At 41.5% G+C, this 21,326-nt stretch overlaps 1 protein-coding gene across 2 annotated transcripts; it reads right to left on the reverse strand.

Annotated features, from left to right (window-relative positions):
- Window positions 1-676: 676 nt before the first annotated feature.
- thbs1b (thrombospondin 1b) lies at window positions 677-12,247 on the reverse strand. 2 transcript variants are annotated; one of them, XM_067481815.1, is made up of 23 exons: window positions 12,039-12,247; window positions 11,799-11,882; window positions 11,059-11,618; window positions 10,766-10,841; window positions 10,303-10,407; window positions 10,020-10,129; window positions 9,408-9,533; window positions 8,635-8,731; window positions 7,621-7,794; window positions 7,268-7,444; window positions 6,997-7,170; window positions 6,704-6,831; window positions 6,439-6,591; window positions 6,071-6,289; window positions 5,842-5,949; window positions 5,340-5,499; window positions 5,135-5,253; window positions 3,856-4,090; window positions 3,512-3,739; window positions 3,151-3,422; window positions 2,947-3,044; window positions 2,718-2,857; window positions 677-2,588 (listed from the first exon to the last, which is right to left on the reverse strand). In XM_067481815.1, exons 2-23 carry the CDS (start codon window positions 11,860-11,862, stop codon window positions 2,581-2,583), a joined length of 3,531 nt encoding a protein of 1,176 aa, XP_067337916.1. In that variant the 5' UTR covers window positions 11,863-11,882; window positions 12,039-12,247; the 3' UTR covers window positions 677-2,580. The 2 variants fall into 2 exon arrangements, with proteins under 2 accessions (XP_067337916.1, XP_067337915.1); XM_067481814.1 differs by having other exon boundaries at window positions 11,799-11,885.
- Between the last annotated feature and the right edge of the window lie 9,079 nt (window positions 12,248-21,326).

The raw sequence follows: 21,326 nt of genomic DNA on the forward strand, positions 1-21,326 counted from the left end.
CCCTGACAGGACATTGTCACCACATAAAATGAATTAGACTTATAGTCATGATGTACAGCAGTGACAAAAAACAGGGTCGCTTGGTTTAGGTCACTGCATTACCTGTTACTGTAACACAGAATGAATGAATTCAGTGCAGATGCACAGTTTATGATGTGCAGATTGTATCTTGTGTGTGCTGTGTTCCTGTCATCAACCAGCAGCCACCGTTCAGCCAGTGTCAAGGTCTGTTTCGGCCTACTATTTGCTCTCGGAGTTGTTTAACCTTTTGAACAGGTCAGTGCAGATCACAAAGTGTTCAGGCACATCAAGCTGAGGAGCAGACTTTTGTGTCACATTCCTCACGTGGCCTTCATACCACAGACCGTGTGCATCTGTCTGCAGAGAGAAAAGCCTAAAAGTACAACTTTGTGTGCACCTTGGGAGAACTGGGCAATCATTTTGACTTTGAGTATATTCACATGTTGAGTATGTTCACATTGGGGCTATAGCAGAACTAACCAAAGCCAGATGTGTTGTCTTTGGATCGGAAAAGACTTACAGTATGTCTTGTTTGAATCATTCAGGAGTTTATACTTAATGTACAGCATCCCTCACATTCCACATCATTTAAAGACTTGATGAGTAATAGTAAACTACCTCCAAACGGAGAAATAAATGCACAGATAGCTTTGAGAATTTTATCAACTATTTAGTTTTTTGAAGTAAGTAACAAAATATTCGCTATAATTAAAACAGCATTTTTGTATTGTACAACTAAGAAAATGTTTACAGACAAGCAATACTAATAGTACAAAAATAATGGTAACAACGATACACAGAAATGGTAAAAACGATAAAGAACAGAACATCCTCACGTCAGTGTGCAAACCGTTTATACAGATGGACATGCACCTTTTGCAAGGCAACAAATCCTGATAAATTATTTAAATAGCATTTATCTACACACACGCACACACACACGCGCGCACCCACACATGGACGCACCCACACACAGCACACATTCAAATCAACCTCTCAAACAGCGAAGTCAAACCAGAAAAATAATTTACCTGCTAATGACAGCAATGGACATACATTATGAAGCAAAATTAATTATAAAAAAAAAAAAATCTCCAATTTAACTTATTTTCAATGGGCGATGAAATTGGGAGCTCACTTGTGTTATTAGATATGAAAGGTCGTACTATTTACAGCTGATGCTACAGTAGCAGAAAGATTTCGAAGGAATAGGAAAAAAGTAGGTTTTGTTTTTGTTTGATCAAATTATACAACAGCAATGAGGTAATATTTGTATATCAAAGGTGTTTTTTGTGTTTTCATCTCTGAAGAAAAGGCACACAGGTCACGTACACTATCTGAGGAGAGTTCGAATTCTGTTTGTACAGTGGGAGATAGATGACACTGACGAGCTTGTCACATTTAAGTTTACCTAATTTTGGGCGTTTAACTTTTTCAAAGCACTCAAACGTTTTGCTGCCTACATTGTAGACAAGAATCCATAAAATGAAGGAATTTACACAATTTCAAATTGAAATCATCAGAGGCTGAGAGTAATATGTCTCTTTAATGTCCAAAGTCCTGATGTGATGTGGTGAATGGTAAGAGAATACCGGCTTTAAAATTGCTGTCTTTAGCAATTTTCTGTAAAATATATTCCTCATATGATTTGTCTGACTGCTTCATAAGGGGGGTACATCGTCACTTACATCTCACCCTGAGATCTTTTCAGTTAACCAGGAAAGGATATGATATTGTTATGTTCAAGATGGAGCTTACCTAAATGTTATTTTGCGTTTTTCTTCTCCACATTCCTTGTCTACAGAGATACATATATAGATGGGTAAAAGTACTATCTTGTTCCATTCATGACCTGTCTCCTGCGTATAGTACATGCATGAACACATCTACATTATTAATGGTCCCCTTATTTCCAACTCTCTCCACCCCCAACATTTTTCTTAAGTCGCAAATCCTCAACAACAAACAATCCTGTTAAAAATGTGATTACTGTTTTTCTCCTTTGAGTCCACAAAATTAAATCATTCCACATCTACATCCTGGCAGATCTGGTAAAGCAAAGGGAATATTCCATCAGTTCTTTCTTTGGGATGTCCACCCAGAATGTAAGGCAGAAAGGCACACTGGCTGGAGAGGTGAGACAGAAAGACAGACAGAGAGATGTAAAGGCTTGGAAGTGCACAACTGTCCATGGGGAGCCGTTCCCACACAGAGATGAATGAGGTCTTTCAGAGAGCAAGGAAGCAAACAGAGCTGGGATAGAACGGCGTTGGTCGGTCATCTACTGGCAAAGCTAGAGGGCTTATTTTCTTTTTCCCCAGCTCTCCTTGCTCTTGTGGATGCTGAGGTTGGAGAAGGGGCTCTCTGATCCTCAACTGGCAGTCAGCTGATTGGTGCCCTGCCCAAACCAGCTTCAAGTTACCCTCCACCCTGTTTTGAGTTTGCGTGCCGCAGAAGAAGGAATCGCGGATATAAATCGGTCCCTCGACATCAGAATAGATAGGTTCATATTTTATAGAAAAAAAAGGTGCATTCCCCAGAGTTTCCTGTACTGTGCATTTATGTATCTGTTAAAAGAAAGAAACGTGTGAGGAGTTAGATATCTTAAGGACATTCATTTTGTAAACAGAAAACCAAATTCTTTCTGGGAAGCTGCAGGCACATCCCATTTTAACTGATTTGACCTAAATCCTTACCTCTGCATTCATACTTGAGGTCTGAAAAGTATACCATCTCTTGTGAGAAGACAAAAAGACCTAGCCTGCCACCCGCGTATGTCTTGTCATAAATGCTACCAGAATCTGCCATGATCTTCTTGCCCTCGTACATCACAACTCTGTGAAAACAAGGAGGAATGAAAGTTGGAATTTCAAACCACTGCACAGATTGAACTCGTATGTCGGCTAATTAGTGTAGTGTGCCAACCTAATATGGCCTGTTCTCGGTCTGTGGATCAAATGCCATCTGTAGGCAGTGAAGTCCTTCCATCCAACATTCATAGGGTCATGCCAGAGAGTGCGGACCTAATGCATGGGGAAAAAAGCAGCCATGGCTTTATGTTCTTACCTATCATTATAACATAAACTCACCCACTGGACAATAGGACCTCAAATCCATTAAATGTCTCACCTGTCCGGTTGTATTCCCAGTGTGCCAGAGGGCATTTCTGAGGTGTTCTCCTGGGCCGGTGGTGGAGTTAACTACTTTAATTGACAGGCCAGAGTACCCCTGGGCTTTGGTGGGTTTAGGTGACCAGTAGGTTTGTGTAATCTGCTTCCACATCACAACATAGAACCTGGAACTAGACTGGTACCCAAACACAAAGCCGGCGTAATCATCATCTCTCTCTGTGTTGATGAAGAAAGTCCCACTAAAGTCCACTGCATTGAACTCATGGTACCCTGGTGAAGAAACACATTAAAGCCCTCAATAGACTGTGCTCATATTTCTCATAATTCAGCAGGAAAATCATGTTCAGTTGTTGTCTCACCAACAGCGATGCCAGGGTCGCAGTTGACAGTTTGAACGAGCTCTTTGCCTTGATGGCGGACAACCCAGTTAGGATCTATCTGAGAGGTGCCTTTAGGATCCAAAGGAACCATCTGGAACTTGCGGAAGTCTGTCTCGCTAATGTCAAAGTTCTCAGGACATACATCGTAGATGTCAGGCACATTGTCTTGGTCGAAGTCATCTTTGCAAGCATCCCCACGACCATCACCTGAAATGTATTACAGATTTATTGGTAATAATAATCAAGGTGTTTTGAGGCCTCCAGATATGTTGTGAGCTGTGTTTGAGTAAATTGGAACATCCCAGATGATCCGTGTTGCTCACCATCAGAGTCCAGTTGATTGGGGTTGAAGGCCAGTCTACAGTTGTCTTTTTCATCAGGGATGCCATCATTGTCATCATCGTGGTCACAGGCATCTCCCTTGCCATCCTTGTCATGGTCTGCCTGGTTGGCATTGGGGATGTACGGACAGTTGTCCAGGTTGTTCTGGTGTCCATCCTCATCAATGTCCTGGTTGCTGTCACATTTGTCTCCAACACGGTCATCATCTGAATCCACCTGCATTCGTACATTATGGTGGTGTCTGAGTTGTGGCTCAATGCAAAATGAAGAAATGAAGTTTTACCCGGCTAACAAAGATTTACTGTTTTTTGGGTGCATTTGTTTTATCCAGCTCTCCGTCCCTGCCCCTCCTTAGGCTAAAATCAGATCTTGCACCTGTAAAGTTTGCTCAGGCTACTCTTTTATTGCTGTTGGCAGTTTTCATCTATTGACAAGACTCTGTTTCTCTTCCTTTTGCAGTTTATTTGTTCAACACCAATGTTTTCAATATAAAGTCATATTGTAGTTCTCCTTGAAAGTACTGGACACACCTTACGGCACCAAGAAATACTCGGGCTAAAGGAAATAAATGGAATTAAGGGGGAGAGGTCAGCGGTTACTGTGTGGAGTTTTTTTTTTTTTTTTTCGTTCCATTCCACATTTAAGTATGAACTCAACTTCTGAAGAGACCAGATTTGCATAGCACTTGTGCTTTTTTGGAACAGCAAATAACATTGCCATGTCTGAACCTGCCTTTTTTTTTTTGTGCTTTTAATTGCAGTATGTAATTCACTCTTTAAAACCCACATTCGTGTCGATTTTGATGCCCCTGCCTTCCACCCTTCCGTCCTTCTTCTGAGCCCTGTTGTTGACACATTCCTATTTCTCAACGTAGCATGGTACAGGTGGACCGAGCAGCCCTGTGGTACACCAACAAAGCATGGAAATAGCCTAGAGCTAGCCCATTCTTCAGGAACATCCAGCCTAGGGCCTCATTTTAGTCAGCTAATGTCAATGGGTCATTTAAAAAGACCTCTGGCCCCCCACCATGCCTTATTGAACTGATGTGCCCTTGGACCGCAGACAGGATTTACTCTACTTTAACATGGCGTGATAAGCTTTGGCAGCTACACAAGGCTAATCACCATTGGCCTTCTCTCAATTGAAAGAGCGATATATGCTGAGCTATAAAGAAAAGCAGGGAGATGAATGTGGATTATTCTAAGTGGGTGAGGTGGAAGGAAACGGGAAAGGGTGGTGTGTATGTCTGTGTCCACACACCTGATCTGGATTATGTTCCAGAGGGCAGTTATCACACATGTCTCCCACTCCGTCCAAATCTGTGTCTTTCTGGTTGACATTGTACACAAAGGGACAGTTGTCGTTCTCATTCAATATGCCTGAGGATTGAATAACAGCATGTCACTTGAAAAACCTTTTAAAAAAATTTTTTTTTAAAGCATAAACAATGTAAATGAAGGCTCACCATCTCCATCGATGTCAACAGCACAGGCGTCTCCCTCCCCATTGTTGTCTGTGTCGGTCTGGTCTGGATTACTGTTGTAAGGGCAGTTGTCACAACGATCGCCCACATCATCACGGTCATAGTCATACTGCCTGGGGTTGTAGATGAATGGACAGTTGTCCTTTTTCACAAAGGAGGGGGAAAAACAGTTATATGTTATGGTTTGTCATTTGCCATCTTAGTGTGAGCTGGTCCATTTGCAGGGAGGGAGAGATGCAGAATGAAAAGGAGCCTTATTTTTAGGCCCTGTCCCAGCTCTAATGTCGGGATTAGCAAACACACAATGTAACTCTTTTAGACCCGTACCTCAGTGTTGGAATGTGAGGTTTTGGCTCAGAGGGGGGAGAAATATTTGCTTTCCTATTGAGCCGTCCATCTCCTTGCCTCTCGCTACCAGCCATCGCAAAGCAACACCCTCTTGCATTTCTACATTTAATGCTCACAATTGGAGAGTTTCACTTACTCTGTCATCAGGAATGCTGTCATTGTCGTCATCACTGTCACAAGCATCTCCGATGCCATCTTTGTCATAATCTTCCTGCCCAGAGTTGGGAAGGTTGGGGCAGTTGTCCTAAATAATATTAGGGAACATTTTCAGACACTCCAGAGATTATAATACAACAAAATTATAATCTAATAAATCCTGTGACTTTAAAAATACAGGTTTATGCAGAGGTAAACTGACTCCCTACCTTTTTGCAGTGGTAGGTGGCATTTTCCACACAAACCAAGTCAGCATTAGGCCATCCGTCCAGATCTGTGTCCTCTCCACAGATGTGGCCATTGCCAGCATAACCAGGTTTGCACTCGCAGCGGTACATGGGATCTGCAAAGTGTCCGAGGTAGTTGCACCGGGCATTTTTATTGCAGTTGTGGCTTCCATCGAGGCAGGGATTACGGGGTGTGCATACCTGTAGAAGGAATGAGGGATTTAGCAAGTATGATCCTACCCTCAACGCACAAGTGTGTATCTTATTACTGTTATCAGCACTGACTATGCATATGCTTTTTTGGCTGTTCTCCAGTTATTTGCTTGACTCAATTTAAAGACTGTTCCTACCTGTTTATTAGCAGCAGCATCCTCCACACTTCTGCCAAATGGCTGAGGTCCTGAGTAGCGAGGAGGGCAGGGGAGACAGTTGTAGCCAGGGTCTGTATTCTCACAGCGGTGCACTCCATTAAACTCAAAACAAGCATCTGGGACCTCCTTGCACTGTTTTTCATTTAAAAGGACAATATTTGTTATCATTAATCTCACAACAGTCATCAAAACCCTGCTTGTAGGTGTCAAAACAATCAGAATACAAGGGCATGGGAAGTTTTACCTCATCAACGTCTTTACATTTAATGCCATTGCCAGCGTAGCCAGCCGGGCACTTTCCACACTTCCAGGAACCGTCAGGGAAGCTGGTACACTTGACTCCAGCAAAGCAGGGGCTAGAAAGGCACCCATCTGAAAACAATACTGGCTCATTATCATCAAAGACATCATCTGCAGTGTACACCATCCCAAAATCACTTCAATCATATTCTACTTTTGATCTCGTTATGATATTAAAAAGCTGCAGCACAAAATAATGTTGAACTAGCATGTTTCAATGTTTTTAAAATCCCTCACCGATGGGGCATGTTTCCTTGTTGCATATTTGAGTTTCTTGGGCATCACCAACACACTCTTTGCCTCCGTATTTTGGTGCAGGGTCATTGCACAGGCGTTTACGAGTCTGCACACCACCTCCACAGGTGATTGTGCAGGTATTCCATGGTGACCAGGGTCCCCAGTTGCCATTGACTAGGGAGATTAAAACAAGAAAACCATCCATGTCTATCGTTGCTCTATATAACAGGATAATTCAGTTGGGCAGTGAATACTAGATAGTGGATCTTACTAGGGCATGGAGTCTTCTGACACTTTTCAGTTTCCCGGCCCTCTCCCTTACAGTCCTTGCCTCCAAGCTGGGGGGTGGGGGAGTTGCAGAGGCGGATACGAGTGATGACACCAGAACCACAGGTGACAGAGCAGGAAGACCAGGGTGACCAATGGCTCCAGTTTCCGTCCTGCTTGACTGGAGGCCACAAAGAAAGGTCAGAGGTCATTAACAGCTTACGTTGTATACGATGTTAGGACACAGTGGCATGCTATTAAAATATTGTCCCACACCGATGAGGACGGGGATTGACTATGTGTGAGTGAACAGAATATACTTTTTGTGTTAGGTGAGAGCTCGTTGTGCTAACTCACAGCGTTTATCACACTCCTGGAAGTAGCAGTCACGGGTCTGCACAGAGGTACCCTCACAGTTGTTATTGATACGGTCGCAAGAGCGCCCACGCTGCTGGATGCCCCGCCCACATGACACGGAACAATGGGTCCATTCAGACCACGGCGACCAGCCATCCTCTGCATAGTCGCTCGCTAAGCAGTAGGAAGAGGGAGAATACATTTAGGAGATGGGGGAAAGGGAGACAATAAAGGGCTATCCCAGTGAAGCGGCACCCCCTTCACAAACACTCCCAGATCTAAATGAGGAGGGAAAGTGCTCCTTTTGTGGGGGGGGGGGGAACTAATGGTGTGGATTTAGCAGGGACAGACAGAGAGAGGCCTTCTGTTGAGTGAGAGGGCAGAGGCTAACACACTGAGACAAGCTGGGGAAATAGAAAGGTCCACTGTCCTGAGGATACACAGGGATGCCCCACTGATGTCTGTTTTCTTAAAGAGGAAACATTGCCCTGGGTGTGTAATGACTTCAACAAGTGGCTGAGGTTGGGATAAATGTGGATCTCCCTGTTTATTTATGTTCTAGGGAAGCATTACAGTCAAGGCTGCAAAGGTATGAAGAACATGTCACTAGTCCTCATGTAGAAGATGGGATTTGCCAAACACCAACCAGTTTTCCATCCTGCTGTAACCAATTTGGCAAATTACAGCCATTTCAACTTGAATATTCAAAGCGCCAGTGTTCCAAACATACTGTAAGCAGCCTTTCATTTAGGTTTATGTTATTGCAGTTAAATCATTTCTAAAATTAACATGGGCTCAGAAACTTTTTTTTTTAATATGGCAAAGAACAGAAGTGGCTCTTTCGGTGAATGCGTCAGTTTCTGAATGAGGCATCTGTTAGTTAGAACATAGATTCTAGCTTACGCAGACATATATGTAAATGCTTATAGTAAAAACTGTAATTATTGTGCACCATTTTAGAACCCTGCACATTCTGACAATATGAGATTTGGCTTAGGAGGCAAAAAGCCTTACGTGTTCCACAGCGCGGGCAGCACTCTCCATCAGGAACAGTGGCATTGGCACACGGGATCAATGGGCACGAGATCTTGCGGCAGACGGTCGCAGAATCCTACACCAGCACAAACATTAATTTCATAGTTAAATGTAAGCTCAGAAATATCCAAATATTTTTGCAGTTTTCACCAAAATTGTGTCCTGGTGCAGGATTAAATCCCTATTTCCATTTGACACACTACAGATTTGTGTCACTAATGTGAAATTGAATAAAAATTAGTGTGTGTTGCAGAGTAATTCCATGTCCCTGCACTGAACTTGTTAAACTGTCTACTCAACATCACAGTTTGCACCTTTACCATATTCATTATATGAATATACATTGAAGATGGGTTAGTGTATCAGCACATAAAGCCCAGTAGTGAAATACAGGGATCTTCCTCGACAAGTATGTTGCACCTAAACCCATCCATCATTTACACTTGTCAGAGCCAAAGTTCATAATTACTGCAGGTGCATCACTTTAAGTCCAGTCAAGTCCCCCCAGGTCACACTCGAGCCAGCAGACCTCTCATTACAGCAGTAAAGGCTCACACTAATACCCACACTGCACAATACTAATTAGTGACCACATCATTTGAGTGGTGTTGTGCCTTGGTGTGGATTGTTATTACACGTGTGTGTGTGTGTATAGACAAGTCAGAACATTAGAGTGCATCCCCTAGACATGTGGTTAATGAATTCAGACAAAATAAACACACGCTCATGGGAGCTCAGTTTGAAGATCTGACCTGACAAGTGCACTCAGTGCAATCATCAACGGTCCACTCATCACTGTTATGGTGAACAATGCCGTTGTGGATGCAGACGCCGTTGTGAATGCCAATGTGGTTCATAATCAGCTTGTTATCATCCGTCTGGGAGGAGGTGTAGGACAAACAGACAAAACATTGATGTTATTTGGATCACCGTGAATTGTTACATTGGCAAATACCACCGCGCCCATATTATAATACTGTGTACAGTCAACATATACAGTAGCATATGCAGTAGTATAAGCAAAGAGCAAATGTCAAACGTAGGCTAAATATTGGCTATAATAAAAAAGTGTTGGCTTTGGATAGTTAAAGCCTCTTTTCCAGCTACATTTATGCAGATTTCATTGATGCAGTCCATTACTGAGTCATATTCACATCAAAATTCATATTACACTCAAGGTATTTTAAACCCTATTTGATAAAAGTAAATATTCTTTTACAGAATGTTAGTTACTGCATTTTCTAGGCTTCAGTATGAAATGTGAATGGACTATAACTTTTTCAAAACAGCTGTGCACAGGGGGTGAAACCACACACAGGCACATGCTCTCTGCCACTGGACTGTCTGGCAGGTTTTCTCCTTACCAGCTGGCGGAGTTCATTGGACAGCTCCTTGACCACAACACCGAGGCCCTTCAGCTCCTTAAACATGCTGACCAGATCCTCACAGGAGAAGCCGCAGACCATCTGCAGGTCTTCAGCAGAAACACATAAGATCAGGGCATTAATTGTTACGCTGTGTTTTTCTTTTTCTTTTTTTTCTCCCCAGATTCTTTTGCAAACTAGTCCAGTCAGTCTCCAGACCTTGGGTGAAACAACAGATTTCAACATGAGCAACAGGGAATAAATGCCATGCAGCATTGTTTACCTTTAGTTTTATGTCCAGTGTACTCTGTCCTGATGGCTGAAGAGCCATTAAGGTTGTGCAGAATCATCCTGTTAGTCAATATAAGAGACTCTTCTGTGTCAGTCACTGTAAGAGAAACCGTAACAATCTATCACGTATCTGTACACTCATCTCTATGGTTTCATGTCTTATGAAAGAAGGGTATTTGCATTTAGATTCGTACAGCACATCCCACATTGCTATAAATCACTCCCAAAAGTAATTAGTTTTATCATTACACCCCGGAGAACATATTTCGAGACCACAGCACCCTGAGGTATTTAAAAAGTGGTAAACAGCTTGGCAAGGGAGTGTTTTCTGTAGAAATCACTAGGAAAATGAAGTGTATACACATTTCTTTGATAAGGACTTGCTAGGACTTGGCAGAACATGAAGAGATGAGTGACGAGGAAACACTGAAGACATCGTAGTCGGGATTACTCACAGCTCTGGCATCCTTTGTTGCGGAGGATGGCGTCCAATGTTGTTCCAAACACGAACCGCACGTTTTGTAGAACCCCCTGCAAGTATCGACGTTCAAGTTTAGGTTACAACCTGACGCAGCGGTAACTCAAACATCTAATCACTGCCTCGCAGCGAAAGCATTGGACTAATTATATTCAGCCTAACCCTATATTCAGACGTGTTTTTAGTTTGAAGCTGATTTTTTTTAAAAAACCGTGATGAAATGCGCAATATAAAACAAAGTTCAAAGTCGTGACTGGCCCGTGCTCTCACCATGAACCTGTCTTTCACTGCCCCCTTGCCAACACGGAGCTGCCCTATGGTCGGAGTCTCCTGCGTCAGGATGCTCTGGATGGGCGCATCCAGCTCCGCGGTGTCCACCTCCTCGCATCCCGCGTACAGCTGCGCCCGGTCCTCCTCCACGAACAACGTGATATTCTTCCAATGGCCCGTCGCCACATTGGCGTCTTCGATAGAAACCACTTGCTGCTTATTCTCGGTGGAGAAAACGATGTCCAGCGTGTTCGCCTTCCCGTTGGAGACGATCTCGAAGATGGGTCCGGAGCCATCCTTCTTCTCCACGGTCAGGAGGCTTCCCCGGGTCCGTTTGAACTGCTTAAAGTTGAGCAGGAGGAGGAATCCCCTCTCGGCATGGATGGAGTCGATCAGGTCCCTTAAGGCGCTCTCGGGGACCGGGGGAATCAGGTCCGGGTTGAGGATCTTGTAGGCGGGGCTGTACGGGTCGTCTCCCTTCACCATGGTGACCCCGTGGTTCTTCTTGGGGACTTGGATGAGCTCAAACAAGTCATACACGCTATTGTCGTCTCGGCTCTCTGCGGGTGAATAACAATCAGCAGTCAGCCTTTGTCTGTTGTTTTCATTTTCAGTGCGCTTCGAATTTAGAAAACGAAGCTTCATTCGCATAATGTGCAATAACTGAGTGCAAGTTCAAACAAGGAAAGGAACATTCTGAGAAACTTTACAAGTTCAAGTTGAGGATCAGCCAAACTCACCTGCGACTCTCGCGCCCTCGCAGGTCCAGAGCATCAACAGCAGAAATATCCCTGTCACCTTCATTGTGAGACGCTACCTGCTGCCTGCTGCGAATAACCACAAACAGTGTATCAGTCTAACCACGTCTAACCGTAAAGTTCACAAATGGGATGCAATAAAACCTAAAAACCTAAAAACCATCAGAAACTCGGCCACAGTTCTCTGTTTATGGCAACACAGCCAGAACATTTGTTACTCACCTGCTTGAGGAAACCAGCAGATCAAATGTAATAAAATCCCTCAAAATCCGCAAAAGACCACAAATAATCCTCAAAAATTATTGTAAGGCAAATTATTTTTTTTAAGTTCCACCTTAAAAAGAAATGAGTTGATAGAAACGTGCGTGTTTTTTTTTTATCTTCTTAATTAAAGCGTGTTGCGCCGCTATCAACGCTAAAAAACTCTTTAAGCCGAGGGTGCACAAAGTGCTATTTAAACAGTTTGACGCCATTCCCAAGAAGTGGCCTCGTCCAATCACGGTGGGGGGAGAAAAAGGGACGAGCTTATCCTCAGAGAGAGAGAGAGAGGGAGAGAGACAGACAGACAGACACAGAGAGAGGCGCTTTTTGAAGTAGGACCATGGACCTACACAGTCTTTAATGGACCAGTATTTCCTCTCAGCGTCCATCCATCAGTCCTCAGAGATATTTCCAGCTTAGATTCCCATAAAACACACCACAAATACCCCTAATAATCCAAAAATGCTCCAGAAGTGGCTCTATAACATGCAAATCAATCCTGTTATTCCACAGTTATTGCATACAGCTTATTTATAGCTCTTATATGGTAGGAATAACTGTAATATTCCCAATGTGTTGTTTTCAAAAGATGTTTAGTCTTAAAAAAAAAAACATATGCATTTTATTGTCAATAAGTGCTATTTTATGAGGTTAACTGTGAAGGTGCATCATATTTGAACAGAAAGGAATTTCAGTATCTTGTTGCAGTTCCACTTCCAAATGCTAGGAGCCGTGAGTTCACTGGATAGATGCCTGAGGCAGTTAAAGGTGTTGCTGCAGCAACACCTAAACTGACATTGTTTTTGTACAGAAGATTCATTTTAAAAATAATCCTATTTAATGACCATCCCATGTAAAGCCTTTAAAATAGTGAAAATAAACTTCATTAGTAGTCACTTAGAGATAGTGCTGCTTTGCTCCTCTGTTTAAAAAAAACATACATAAATACATTTGGAAAACAAAAGTTAAAACTATCATTAGCCTCAAGGACTAATTGTGTAATCAATTTAGCAGATAATCTTATCTTTTGCAGTGCACTGACAAACAGCAACCTAACATCTTTTGGATGAAACCTGCCAAAATATGTGATGTAACAGGTTTCTGCGTTTAACAGACAGGTGCATATTGGTCCCTGTGCTGAAGCTGAAAGTTAGTTTAGGCGTCTCAGAATGGAAGCTGTACCCTAAGGGGTCCTGTGGTGCCTGTGAGTCTCTTTCTCAGATCAGGGCCCTGTTGGAGGTGGCAGGTAGCTTGCTAGACATTCTGTCGGTGCCTCAGGAACTAGGGCTTGTCTACAGTGTTCAATGAAAGTATACACAGACAAGGATTTGTCCGTTTGTGAAGGAGTTATTCGAACTTGGCAGGTGGACTGACTCATCTTTGTGAGACTAAGTTTATGGTGGCACTGCTTCAACAAATGCTTCTATGAGTCTTATGAGAGGGGGAAAAAATTTATATATGATTAGTTGGAGGGTTTGTTAGGATGCACGGTAATCAGGCTTATGCACATGGACACTGTGTAGCTTCCTCCTTTTCTTATTTTGTTCTTACTGGTTTTTGCTACTGGAAAAAGCCAATAAGGAGAAAAGCACGAGAGAGGAGAGGGTGAAAAAGAGAAAAAAAGAGTAGGGACAAGGAAAAGAATTTGGAAATGGAGAAGGAGCGGAAAATCATGACGAAAAGATTTTAAACGATAAAAAGTGAAAGAAGATGAGAGGAGAAATGAACTGAGGAGGTACAAGGAAACATTGAGAAACAAGGCAACAGGAGAAACAAAAGGAGAGGAGAAGGGAGGAAAGAAGTGGAGAAAATGACATACATGGAAAAGAGAAACAAGGAAAGGAATAAAAGCGCCAAGCGCAGGACAATTGAGGAGGGAAGGGGAAAATATAATGAGAAACAAAGATAAGGAGAGGGGAGATCAGAAGAGTCTAAGATGGAGATGGAAAAGTAAGTAATGCGGTGAAGACAGATGAGATAACCCGAGGAAAGGACGCGAGGAACAAGGAGAAGAGAAGAGAAAGGAAGAGGCCAGGAAAGAAAAGAGGTGGACAAATGGAGATTGGATGCAAAACAAAGACAACTTAGAAAAGAGAAAAGTGGAGATAAGACAGGAAAAATGCTGTATATACTTGCACAATCTGCGGGCAATTTTACAGTCACTGAATGTAATTTGCAATGAGATATGCTTCCTCTGAATTCAGGAAGTTATTGAGTAACATTTTATGACGGCTGACAAATCTTTCCATTAAATCCTGCATTCTTGCATCAATTCTCTAGTAACTGAGCATCTGAACACGTCCTGATCCAGCCCCAGGGCTGCTCCCTAGCTCCTTAATATTGGACATACCGCCCTTGTAGTGCTAGGTTTTCTCGTAATGTTGCTTCATAAATTGGATGATTCAAACTTTGGCAATTAAGGGTGGTGCATTTTATTGAGGGAGCTGACAGAAAGATGCCTTAATTAGCATTCAAGGGCGGATTTCCAGTCATCTGGCAGAGGTCGAAGTGCCTTTTATTGGATTTCGTTGGATGTGGTATTTCCTGTCATGGTTACATACACTGGTAATTCATGACTACAGTTTCTCAGGAAGACCTTCCCGGATCAATTAGACTCCTAACAAAACCTTCCAAAATCTCCCATATCAAACCTATTTTGGTCTCTTTGGACTAACTTCCAGTCAAATTGGTCTGCAGCTGTATGACACCCGTAGAAATCTTGGGTCCCTCACTCCAGGCTTAGGATGTAGCCCATCAACTCTAGAAACTCTTTAAAATTGGACTTAAAATCGATGGACTCTCATTATTGGATGAATTTAAAAAGCCGCTAAAACCCATTTGACCTTTTAGTAACTTTGATGTTTTGCCTTATGTTTGAAATCATTTGTTTTTATTTGAATTTCATTACTTTTATTTCATTGCCATTATTGTGAAGGACTTTGTGATCTGCTTTAGAACGTTGCTAATTATTTTGTTGTTCATAATATTAATGTTGCATCAGAACGACATTCATTTTTTTTATGAACTTGAAACTCGAAACGAATGGTTTCCTTTGCATTTTTGCAGCCTTCCACAATGATTCCCGCGACCTACTTGTCATTAATGCCAAGACGATAGATTTTTTTTCTCTAGTCATATTTACAGCAAATCCAATATGACATGAACTCTGAACTGAAGATTTCCACAAGATTGTGGCTGTGAGCGTCCACTTGGTGTAAATGTGGCCTCGAGTCATCGCATCTCTGCTGTTGTGCACTGGCTTTAGGAAATAATTGCATGCCCCAAACTTTCATCTCTCTAAAGGTCTAAACTACAATTTCGTCCTCCCACTGACTCGCCTTGTATGTGGCAGCCATACACAGGGAAGCATGACAATCTTCAGCTTTGTTATAAACTCACAGCTTAAAAATTGCTGATAAATGTGTGAAAACATCTACAGTATATGTTTGCAGTAGTGTTTGCATGTGCTGTCCATTTTTAGTGCCCTAAGCAGTGCTGCTGAACATTTACTCATTTTATGTAACTGTACAATTAATGTGACCAAAACTAGCAGTGAGAAATAACGGCAGCACAAATGTAACATTTTTAAAATTAATTGTTACATAATCTGCTGTTTGCAGCACTACAATGCAGCGATGTGGGTTAAGTGTGGGTTTGTCTTTCAGCTGGAGCAGACTCGGCCTTAGGCCACACAGCTGCTTTGTGCGCAGACAAACACCAGCAGCACCTCCTCTGCTGCTTTGTGCTTCTTTAACAGCTCAAAACACAGAAACATGCAACTTCAATGGCTAATTTATGCCCGTGTTCAGCACTGGCAGATTTAAAAAACCCTGTATTAAAATTATTAACTAGTTAATGAAATGATTCATACTGTGTTCTGGTTGAAAATGATGAACATTTGGTTAATAATACAAGTTTGTATCAAATGGATACGAGTATATCTGATGCATTTTTGAGCTCCTACTCCATTTTGCAGCCATGCAGACCCAGTAGATGACCACCTGTGCATCTCTTTCACTGAACTCTAATTTCTAATAAACTACTCATTGGAGTGTTCACCCATGACATTACTGTGCCCATGCCAGGACCATTAGCTGGGTCCTGCGCCTGGTAAAGGGACAGGTCGCTGCAGGCTTAGGTGGTCAATGATTTCTAAATATAAAATAGTGTCTAGGAATGTAGTCTTGATCCAGTTCCATCTTCTGCCTATTAGGACGTCACGGTGTGCCAGCTTCTTTTCATGGACTTCCATTGACAATGTAATTTGCATTCCAGAGCTCAGTGGGTTGGGGGGAAAAAGGCATTTGGGTGTTCGGAATCATCTGAGGTAATTGCTGCTGAGAGCGTAACTGCCGAATCTATTTAGTTCTAATGGAGCCTCTAGTGAAATGTTTTCCCCAAATTTGGTGAATTAATACAGCAGCTGCCCTTTTTTGACCATTAGTGATGTTGCAGCTGTAAACCAGCTGTTTGCACAGGCAGCACTGCAGGAATGACAACCTTTTAACCAATTTTCTGGTCTCTGGGCTTCAATATTTATTGAATTCATTAGATATTAGGGACATATGATGCTTTAATCAAGTGCAGGGCTTTGTGATCCCAAACCCTTATTGATTTCACTCATTGCTACGTTATTTCCTGTATTAAATCCGTCCACAAGGACAAGAGTAGTAGTGTAGTTAAACGGCAGCAGCCAGTCTATAAAATAGTTTAAAGCTTTCACACAAGTTTTGTGGACTGTAATGTGGGACATTTTCCTGGTTACTATACAGACAAAATAGATTCTTGCAGATTGGGAGCAGGGGAGATAAATCTGACTTGTTCCTTTTATTTTAACAGGAATAACACAGAGTGCATTTTGGCCTGTGGGGTGTTGGTGTCATTGACCAGTATGATAAAACAATACGACTGAGGAAGTACAGTACATTTGGAGAGGTGGAGTCTGCTATGTTCAAATGCAGCCGTCATGTCTCAGAGTAATCCACCAGGAAGACATGCTACCGTGCAATGGTTGGCCAACAAGCGTTTACTAAAACGTCCACTTATATAGCGCTTTAATCCAAAGCACTTTACAGTGTTGATTCCCATACACCCATTCACACACACACACACACACGCTCACACACCGATGGCGGTGGCTGCAGTGCAAGGTGCTCACCTGACCCACCGGGAGCAACTTGGGCTTCAGTGCCTTGCCCAAGGACACTTTGGGGACACTTGGTGTAATCTTATTGTCATTAGTTTTCAGGATAAACCAAAGGACTGGACACATTGAAATTTTCTCTTCATATTGCTTGAAGAAAATTATTTGTGTTTTTCCTGTGGGAGAGAAAAATAAAAACTTTCTTTCACAAACACTAATATCAGAGATGTCTGATAGGCGAAGAGTTCAGAGGTCAACGGTTCAAGTTCCAGCCAGTGCTCCAGGATTTTTAGAAAAAAAACATGATTTTTGTTACCATAGACATAATTTTTAGAGAATTTCAAACAGCGCTCATTCTTTATGGCTCCACACACATTCTTTTGGTAGATAAACACACACTGTGGTGACCTAGGCAAAAGCAGCAATAAACAGCTGTCAGCCAGCCTTATTTAGAGATATAGAGAGGTCACCTGCCATGTCCACATTCCTAAAATACCTCTGTAGCCTACATAAATATCCTGGAAGCCTTGTTCCATATGCCCAGTCTGTTTATCTATCTGAGAGCTGGACAGAAATCACTATGATTGCCTCTCAGCTCACTCAACACAACAAGAGCACTACAATACCCCTCCTTGTCCTGCGTCATTGGTGAAAGTCAATCTGCGCTCATCAAGGATGTTTTCACATGGCTGAGTCTGATGGTCTTTATATAAAATGCCTGCCATTTACAGCTGCACAGTAACACTGTTTTGTTTAGAAACATCTTTCAAACTGTATTTTATCCCTGCACAGTTTGAAGTGAAGCAAATCTTGCCATGTCCCTGGAGCTCTTTCCTCTTGGAAGAAAAAATAAAAATGCAATGTTAAAACTAAGGCAACGGGGGCTGGAGAAGAGGGAGGATCGGTCCAGACCTGTAGAGCCTAAATCAGACAACACACAATTAGATGAGTGACTCAAATACCAGCAGTTATAGAGAATGGGCGTGGATCAGGACCTGGCAGTGACACGCACAGACAAAACAACATTCTCTCAATAAAGGCCTATTTGCATGCTACTTGCAGGTACGGGTGCTCCACACCCTGACAAGCACTGTGTTCTCGTCCTAACATCCTTGGATTGTTTACATGAGGTGTAATGGTTTTACTGAAGGACATGAACCACACCTTCTTTGTTTCCCAGTCAAATCTGTCATAAAGTCCCTTTGCACAGCCTGAAGTGGTTGCTTGTACTTGGATGGGACAGTTCTGCTTCTTTTTGCAACTTATGCTTCAACCTTGCTTAGATTTTTACTATTCGTGTACAGTTTTATCCAAGTCCTGGTCACTTGCCAGTCTTAGGTTTTTGTGCTGAAGCCTGCCAATTAATAGACATTTAGTGTAGATTAAGATTGGAGGCAAAGCTGAGCTACATAACTCAATTTTAAGGAATATTGACAAAAATTCACCTTGCAAAACCTAATGGTGATAATCAGACAAAAACCTTTGAATTGTGTGTGTGTGTGTGTGTGTGTGTGTCTATATATATATATATATATATATATATATATATATATATATATATATATATATATATATATATATATATATATATATATATATATATATATACACATATATATATATATATATTTATATATGTATATATACACACACAAAATTCAAAGGTTTTTGTCTGTCTATATATATATGTATATATATATGTATATGTATGTGTATATATATATATATATGTGTGTGTGTGTGTGTGTGTGTATGTATGTATGTATGTATGTACACACACACACACACACACACCCCTTCCTTCCTTCAGCCCTTTTGTTATCTCCCCTGAGGGTCAGGGTAAATGCTTCTGAGTGAAACAACATCTTTCAGCAACTATTTAGTGCATGAGTGAACAACTGATGGCTCATTGAATCCTCCAGCCACCTGTTCAGCCAGGAGTCCTTATTGTAAGACACTTCAATACTTGTTGGAATGCAGTTATTCCAACAAATATTTCTAAGATCACATTTGTGAAATGTTCTTCTTTTGACATGACATCATTTGTTGTAAATGGTAATGTTTATGGGGCTATAACAAACATTAAGCTTGGGAATGAGCAGACTTGGGTAAAGTGGTGGGAAATCGGATTTGTCTTCGTGTTTTTTGGTTTGCTTTTTCCTAAAACAAGCACTAATTCACACAGCTACTAAAACTCTGTGTCAGTAAACATACATCACTTGTGCTATTTAAACAAATGACTAATGCTGCTGTTAATGCATTATTACACATTCATTACACAAACATTTCTAGTGTGTTTGAGAGCGTTGAGGGTTGGTACTGTGGCTTTATTTTTGCACGAGCTGGCTCCTGTATGTACTAATGAAGATTCAGTCAGTAAATTCACTCCTGATAACTCATTTAATGATCCTTTTCTCTCTGTAAATACACAAAGTAATCCCAACACAAACTTTTAAATCCAACATCAGCTTTAGGCCCATTAGCAGAGAGCAGTACAGTGAGAGAACAGTAGGTAAATATGTTTAGCCTTCATTTTGGCCCGTTGTTCTTTTGCAAACGTTCACCATCCATTCAGCATCAAGATGTGTGCTGCAGGCAACATCCTCAGTCATGTCACTTCATGTTAGCAGTGGCACTGAGGCTTGAGCAGGACATTAAAGTCTATGTGTCTGTGTTGTGGAGTTTAATGTCGTGACAAAAGGCTCATGTGAAGCGGGCTTCTGACTTTGAGAACCTCTCGTTGTGTTTGGTCCCAGAGGAAGAAATCTTTTGTTTAACCAAATCCATCTGCCAAAACAGATGTCAACAAGTCTGTCACGCAGGCTTTCATTCAAGTTTTTATTTAAAGCTTCCATATTTGTAGATTTGTCCTCTGTCTTTAGCATGAAAACTGCTCGCTGATGTTATTTTTGTTATGACTACACTTATTCAGGAACATGTCAATTTTAAAGATTTTAACTGGAAGCAGCTATTCTTTTTTAGACATGTGATTTCTTGCTTGCTTATGGATAATGGTCGTGGTAGTAGGGTGGAGGAAGTGTGTAGTGAGACAAATGGATGGCATATGCACCAAGGCTTCTTTCAAAGTTCGGACGTACAATATCTCCTTACATTATGGATTTTATGAGTGGGTTTGTCCGTTTCAATTAACTTTTTTGAAAAATCTTGATTTTCTTGAATAAAATCTTGATTTCCTTTATATACCATTTAAAACCAATCTGTGAGTTGTGTAAGAATCTTTATGCCTTCATGCAAACAACAGCCATGGCAGTATGTTTTTGTGCTGTCCATGTGTAAGTGTGCACCTCTGTTGCATGTTTGTGTGCAGGATATCTCAGGAATGCCTTGCACAAATGTCCACTTAGACTGAAGAATGAACTGATTAGATTTTGACGACCGGTCGTAAAGGTCGTCGTGACCTCATGTCTGTTTAGGTTTATGGAAGAGTGATTGTAGAAAACTGTGCAGAGACTATGAAACTGGTTGTCTGCTTGATCATTCTCACATTTCATCAACACAGAAGGAAAACTGTTATTGAAATGTCTCTCAAAACCACGTATCCAACTAAGCACTTGTTTATTTTGTAATATTTCTTTCACGGTGGCCTAAATATTCTTAGGAAGTGTTATAAAGGATTCCTAAAAATATAATATTTCCTTACTCCTCTTGAGCCACTCCAGGCCTATATCAGCAGCTCTGTTGATGTAGTTACTGAGCAACCGTGTTACACAGTTTGGTTTCGTCTCAAAGACAAATAAAATAAAATTGAAGTTTGAACTTAAACTACAGTGATTAATGGGTTTAAGCCCGATCTACTCTAAATTCTACAGTAATTCACAGCATTGTTTGAAACGCATAACTGTAAAAGCTAAGACTTGCTATCGTACTGACTCCATGTTTAGAGCAGTACAACATGAAACTTTTAGTAGTTAGTTTTATCATTAGTTAAACAAGATTTAAAACAAAGCAAAAATCAGCACTCATTCATTAAACTACGTTCATTCTCTCCCTTCCATGAAGAAACGTAAACCTCCAAATAATCCCAATGGGATGGGATGCATCCCAGGTCCCCATCATGCAGCGTGAAGACAAATGACGTGTCATAT

This window comes from Channa argus, chromosome 17 (genome assembly GCF_033026475.1).
Source record: "Channa argus isolate prfri chromosome 17, Channa argus male v1.0, whole genome shotgun sequence".
Classification (NCBI taxonomy): Eukaryota; Metazoa; Chordata; class Actinopteri; order Anabantiformes; family Channidae; genus Channa; species Channa argus.